This window comes from Pelophylax lessonae (assembly GCF_965119305.1).
Source record: "Pelophylax lessonae genome assembly, chromosome: 2".
NCBI lineage: Eukaryota > Metazoa > Chordata > Amphibia > Anura > Ranidae > Pelophylax > Pelophylax lessonae.
The window spans coordinates 724,677,753-724,684,573 of NC_138769.1; the positions used below are offsets into that span (position 1 = coordinate 724,677,753).

Genomic DNA, 6,821 nt, shown 5'->3' on the forward strand with positions numbered 1-6,821 from the left:
GCTGTCTATGAACAGCCATATTTGTATAATTTGCTAAATTCTGCCAACCAGCCAGGGAATGGGTGACAGACAGGTGTGTCAGCTACTCTGGTAGTGAAGGGGTGTAATGGTTGGCCCCTTCATTAACAATCAGCTCCTCACATACTGGGACCATCCTTGCAGCACAGAGTGCCTAGGAACTTAACCGGGACTCACGGGGGAGTGAAATGTATGAAGTACCTCGGGAGAGAGAACAAGCATGTATTTATATTGGAGTGTGCTTCCCTGCATCCAGGAGCAACAATCAGACATGTCACTGGGAATGAGGTGACAGGGATTTCTATGTTGGTGGAGACCGGTACAGCCTCTGCCTTACCTGTCCCTAAATGCTGCACACCTGGGTAAGTGGTGTTCTCTATCAAGTAGCTGTATCCATAGTGCTTAGAGTTAACAGTATATTAAGTTTGGCCACAGGTTACAGAAAAGTTAACAATGTAAGTTGCTGCCCACTTCTATGTCCATAATTGTGTCTTAACGTTGGTTTCACATGACTACAAACTCCTGCCTAGTGTTTGGACATTAGCGCGGCAGTTTCTTAGTGTTCCCAATAGGGCGCCTCAATTCCTGCCCACAATTTGAACTCTATCATTTGGAGAAAATCCCACATTTTGACCATATATTTTAGTACAGGTCTACAAATTGATTCATTGTGTAGGGTAATCAATTAGAAGAAAAAAAAAAGGTAAAACCTAATAAAATGATCAGATTAATTGCAGAGTGACTTGACTAATTCACAATTAAAGTGAATATAAAGGTTTTTTTTTCTACCTGCTCTGTGCAAGGGTTTTGCACAGAGCAGCCCTGATCCTCCTTTTCTGGGGTGCCCCGGCAGCACTCCTGGCTCCTCCTCTTCTTTGGGTTCCCCCCACAGAGAGACACTTTCCAGGGGGGCACCTGTGCGGGTGCGCTGATGAGTCCCTCTGCTGCGTCCATTGACACAGACAGCAGGACTCGGCCCCACCCCCCACTCCTGTGTCACTGCATTTGATTGATAGCAGCAGGAGCCAATGGCTCATCTGCTATCAATCTATCCAATGAGGATCCGAGGCAGCGGCTGGAGCCGCTGGGTTCGTGCTCATCGCTGGAACGTTTGGGTTCAGGTAAGAATAACGGAGGGTCTGGGGGACAGCTGCAACCAAGAAGGTTTTTCACCTTAATGCATTCTCAACCTTGAGACTTTACAACTTCTTTAACCACTTTACCACCAAAGGATTTTGCTGTCTTACGTCTGGGCCACTTTTTGCGATTCGGCACTGTGCGAATTTAACTGACAATTGCGCGGTCGTGCGAGGCTGTACCCAAACGAAATTTACGTCCTGTTTTTCCCACAAACAGAGATTTATTTTGGTGGTATTTGATCACCTGTGCGATTTTTACTTTTTGCGCTATAAACAAAAAAATAGCGTACATTTTGAAAAAATAACAATGTTTTTCAAATTTTTTTTATATGAAATTCCCCCCATAAAAATGTAAAAATCAAAATTTTTTTACATTTTTGGCCAATTTGTTTTCTGCTACCTATGTTTGGTAAAAAAAATCACAATAAGCGTATTTTGATTGGTTTGCGCAAAAGTTATTGCGTTTACTAACTAAGGGAAAGATTTCTGTCTTTTTTGGTGTTTTTTTTTCTTTTTTTAAGAGTAATGGCGGCGATCTGCGTTTTTTTTTGCGGAACTGCGACATTGCGGCGGACAGATCGGACCCTTGACTGACATTTTTGACACTTTTGGGGGTACCAGTGACATTACTGCAGTAATCAGTGCTATAAATATGCACTGTTACAGTAAAAATGACACTGGCAGGGAAGGGGTTAATTTTATTGGAGAGGAAGGGGTTAATGTATGCCTGGTGCTTACTAACGTGTGTGGGGGGAGGTGACTGAGTGACACAGGGACAGATCGCATGTTCAGCTATGCTGAACCCTGCAATTTGACCCTGCCTGTCACTTAGGAGATCCGCCCGCTTGTGTTTACACAAGCAGGCGGATCTCCACACTAGATCCCCGACGATTGAGGAAGAGTCGCCGCTGCTCCTCCCCTGGCCCGACTCCCGCTGTGACTGAATACAGCGGGAGCGAGCCTCCGGCAGGGCCCGCGTGCCACCGAGAAAGGGGAGTGTCTGGCGACATAGGTCTACGTCGCCAGAGGATAACGAACCACTTTGCCGCAGTAGAGCTCTAGCGAGCAGACGGCAAGTGGTTAAAGCCCAATTTTGGGCAAAATAAAATTTAAATAGTGAATTGTGCATTATTACCTAAACTTGATTCCATACACCTCTTCCTAAGCCATCCCACAGTGTAATAAATTAGAATCAAAACTTTCTCTTTGAGCCAAGTTAATTTCCCTCCCTGTGGACCAGGTCTTTTTTCCCCACTCCATATCTTCCAGGAAAATGGTCCCCTCACCACTACCTATGTTTTCCTGCCTCTGAAGCCTATCAGTGGCAAGTGTCGCCTTCCCCAATAGGAGATATCCACATCATGTAGGCAATGATGTGAACACCCGAAGAAGGGCCAGTGGTTAGTTAGAGGTGGCTGCAGGGCTGCTAATATCCTAGAGTTGGGCTTTAATCATAAATATGTTTGCTTACAGCTTAAGAGTTCTACATGAATAATACAAAAATGTATGCATATAAGACCCATAACGTTAACAAATGTGTTTATGTAAAACATTTTCCCAATGTTATATTGATTCAAATTCAGAAAACTAAGTCAACATTCTTCTGTGAATTGACATATGGCTCTCTCCAGATAATGACTATACATTTCACTAATTGTCATAGTTTCATCCTTAGCCGTTTATGTCTCACGTTTCTCTTGAGAATAAGTCTCAGAAGCAATGCAGGATCTAAGATTATATAAATATCTCATCCTACGAAGATGTTAGCTTAACCTCTACAAGTTGCCTTTACAGTCTTTTTGAAGTTAATTTTAATTTCATTATTTAGTCTGTATTCATTTTTTGCATATATAACCTGCCATATTATTTTATTAACTTACTAACTGTTCTTATATTTTCCTAAATGCTTCAAAATTAAATATAATTGAAGAAATGGATAATATGTCCAGGTTCAGCACAAGTTTTGATCTTCTTGGACTGGCTGAGTTAGAGAGATTTAAATTTCTCTATGTAGTCTTAGCTCTCTCCCTCTACCTCTTCAACATTTCTATATGTTGCGTAATTGTCTATGTGGTCTGGGCTGAAGAAACACTCCATGAACCCATGTACATCTTCATAAATAACCTGGTCTTCAACGGAATCTATGGTAGCTCAGTTGTACTCCCCAAGATAATTATTGCCTTGCTGTCTGGCTCTCGGAGTACCTGGTTTCTTGAATGCCTCATCCAGGCTTTTGGCATTCACAGTTTTGTTGCTGTGGAATTATTTACCTTCACCATCATGGCTCAAGACCGATATTTGGCTATCAGTCAACCACTGAGATACCCGTCTTTCATGAATAATGATAAAGCTATTAAATATATTATCTCAAGCTGGGTTGTTGCCTTTTTTGTGGTCCTAATACCAGTGACAATGAGTGCTTACCTCCACATGTGTGGTGTAAATATTAATAATGTGTATTGTGATAATACGTCATTCATTATGTTAGCCTGTGGGGGAGCTTCGGTTAATAACATCTTTGGAGCTGTTGAGGCTTTTCTGACAATCATCATCTGTCTCCTGTTCATCATTTATTATTATATAAGAACTTTTTGGATTTGCCTAAAGTTCTCCAAAGAGGCCTATCAAAAAGCTGTCCGTACTCTGGTCACCCACCTAAGTGCATTTTCCACTGTCATTGTTTCCAGCTTTTTCATTTTATTAAGGTACCGGATAAATGGTGGGTCCATTTCTCTAGCCGCTCACATTGTGATATCAGTTTTTGGACTAATCCTTCCGACTATCATTAACCCTCTCATTTATGGTTTACGGACAGAAGCCCTAAAGCTGAAAATTATCCAAAGATTAAAGAAAATCATAGGACCTGACAATGTTGTTAAATGCTAAAATGGTTTAATGGAACATCTGTGCTATACCTACAACCCCCATAATGGATGGGAAAATAAAATATGCATTGAGTGTACAATAAAAAAATAAAAATTAAGCAATGCGCAGGGCTCAAACAGTTCAACCAAACTGATGCAATCTTTTCTGGCAGTGTGTAGTGAAGTATCCAATATTGTGAATTGGTTTAGAAGGACTGTAGCTTCAAAACTCTTTGGGGGCAAGGAAAAGCCGGCAACAGAATAAACAGAAAACAAAGCGCACTCCCACAGTGCAGGTAATCTTTTAATAAATAAAAAGAACAAATAAAATAACTCACTGTCATTAGGGAAATGCAATACACATCTTTATCATGCAGCATAACCAAGTAAGTGTCTTGTCTGCCGGCCGGTGGCTTCAGCTGTTTTCTCTCCCTGGCCTCATTAGCTGCCGCCTGCCCTCTGGGCCCATATGAGCCTCCTGCCTGCAGTTCCCAGGGATTTGTCTGCGTGTATTCACCCCCCAGTCAGAATACAATGCCTATCCTTCCCATCCTTTGAAGGGGCATCTTCTTCGGATCATGGCCGCTGTCGGTTTCTGTGCTCAGTTATATCTCCCAGGACACTTAGTTAGTTATGGTGGGTGATATACACATGTGTTGCATTTCCCTAATGTGCCTGCATTTATTATTTATTTTATTTGTTCTTTTTATTTATTAAAGGTTAACTTTGCTAAGGGATTGTGCTTTGTTTTTCATTTAATGAATGTATAATGAAGGAAAAATGTGCCCAGCTGCTGCTCTGAAACACGTTCACCCCCTGTGCATTTATACTGACAAATTCCATAGAAATCAAGTAGAGAAGTGCTAAAGCTAAATACTATATACAATAATATTAAGACAAATCTGCACAAATAACTTTGCAAACATACAATAATATAAAGTGCAACTGTGCCAGAACAAAACTTATGAACCGCAAGGAATTTTCATAAATTTGCAAATTACACTGGGCAGCAAATATTAAATAGTGCCCAAAAAGTGCTAATAAAGTGAACATTTCATATAACTAAAGTGCAACAAAATCCATCTGTGCTAATGAAGTGCTGTGCCACTTCTTCACCACCTCTGTTAAACCACATAGTGTGTTCCAGGAGTGTCCTTTAGAAATTCTCACCTACCAGATCCTATTGACCCCTTCTATAACATTAGTAAGTCAATATGTGCTTGCTTCGGAAAAACTTCACTGGGGAATCAGTCCAAGAGTACCAATTTCCTCTTCCAACGATGTATCATCCTCCAAAAGGTCATAAAGGTGAGCTTGCCCCACACATCCTCATACAACACTCAGACAGGCAAACAGACCAGCGAGACATCATAGCGTATCATTTAATGATTAAAAGAGTTGCCAATACATAACTAAATATTGCAATCACAGTATTAGTGCCCCCAGTGACTGCTTCCTGATGATGACAAAATGCATAGAGGCGGGATTTTCTAGTTGTGACCTCATTTGGTGACCTCAGCTGTGACCACTCTAGGGAAAGCACGCTGGCTCCAGGGCATTGTGGAGCATCAGTGCCTCCATCCTGCGAATAATAGGCTGGTCATTCCAGATTCTGGGGGGCAGTAATACTGTAAGAGCAATACTTATTTATGTATGGGCAATTCTTCTAATCATTAAATGCTAAGCTATGATATCTCCCTGGTCTGTTTCAATGTCTGAGTATTATATTAGGATGTGTGGGGCAACCTTGCCTTTCGGAGAATGATACAGTAACGGATAAGAAATTGAGTACTCTTGGATTGATTTCCCGTGGGAGTTTTTCCAAAACAAGTGCATAGACCTACTTATGTTAAATAAGGGGTAAATAGGATGTGGTGGGTGAGCATTTCTAAAGGACACCCTGTGGTTTAACAGAGATGGTAAAGAAGTGTCAGAGTACTTTATTAGCACAGATGGCTTTACTCTATTTCTACAGAATGTGGTTAAATCATTTTGGTAACATATTATTGTATTCTCCTCGTCTGTAAAAACAGAACTTTTCCACACTGCATCAATTCATTGCTGTTGTTTCCGCATGAGATTTATTGAAACCTAAATATAAAAAATGTAATGTTCCTAAAATAACAAGTAGACGACTAGAAGGCAAACACTAATAGCATCTATGTGCACACTATTATCCATTTGTATAATTTATAGTGTGCAGAAATTGTAAAATGGGCAAAAGCCTCATATTTTTTTAACCACTTAAGGACTGAGCCTATTTCTGACACATGTTTACAAGGTAAAATCAGTATTTATCACCACCCTTTGGACTCGCCCCTGAAGCCAGCTTTTAATCCAGGTACTCACCCTATGGTCCATATCTAAGTAGCTTAGTTTTTACAGTAAGTGCCTGTTCACACTAGGTGGCTCCGACTTAGGGGGCGACCTGTGAAGTCGCATGCAGCGCGACTTCGGCGCAACTTGCACGGACTTCATAAAATTAATGTCTATGCAAGTAGCCTCCAGGTCGCCCCGAAGTAGTACAGGACCCTTTTCTAAGTCGGAGCTACTTGTGTCGCTCCTATTAGAACGGCTCCTGTACCGCACAATGGGAGCGTGACGGACCGCGACTTGTCAGGCTGACAAGTCACGGTCCAAGTCGGACTAGTGTGAATGCGGTCTAAGAGTTTGTGGGGAACTGTATCAAATGCCTTTGCAAAATCCAGATACACCACATCCACAGGCCTTCCTTTATCTAGATGGCAGCGGGCTTCTTCATAGAAGGTTAACAGATTAGTCTGGCAAGAGCATGTTTTCA

At 41.4% G+C, this 6,821-nt stretch overlaps 1 protein-coding gene across 1 annotated transcript; it reads left to right on the forward strand.

Moving 5' to 3' along the window:
• Positions 1-3,089: 3,089 nt before the first annotated feature.
• LOC309548291 (olfactory receptor 4D5-like) lies at positions 3,090-4,043 on the forward strand (the record flags this gene model as incomplete). The annotated part of the gene is made up of 1 exon (XM_082248231.1): positions 3,090-4,043. One exon carries the CDS (start codon positions 3,090-3,092, stop codon positions 4,041-4,043), a length of 954 nt encoding a protein of 317 aa, XP_082104357.1.
• Positions 4,044-6,821: the final 2,778 nt, after the last annotated feature.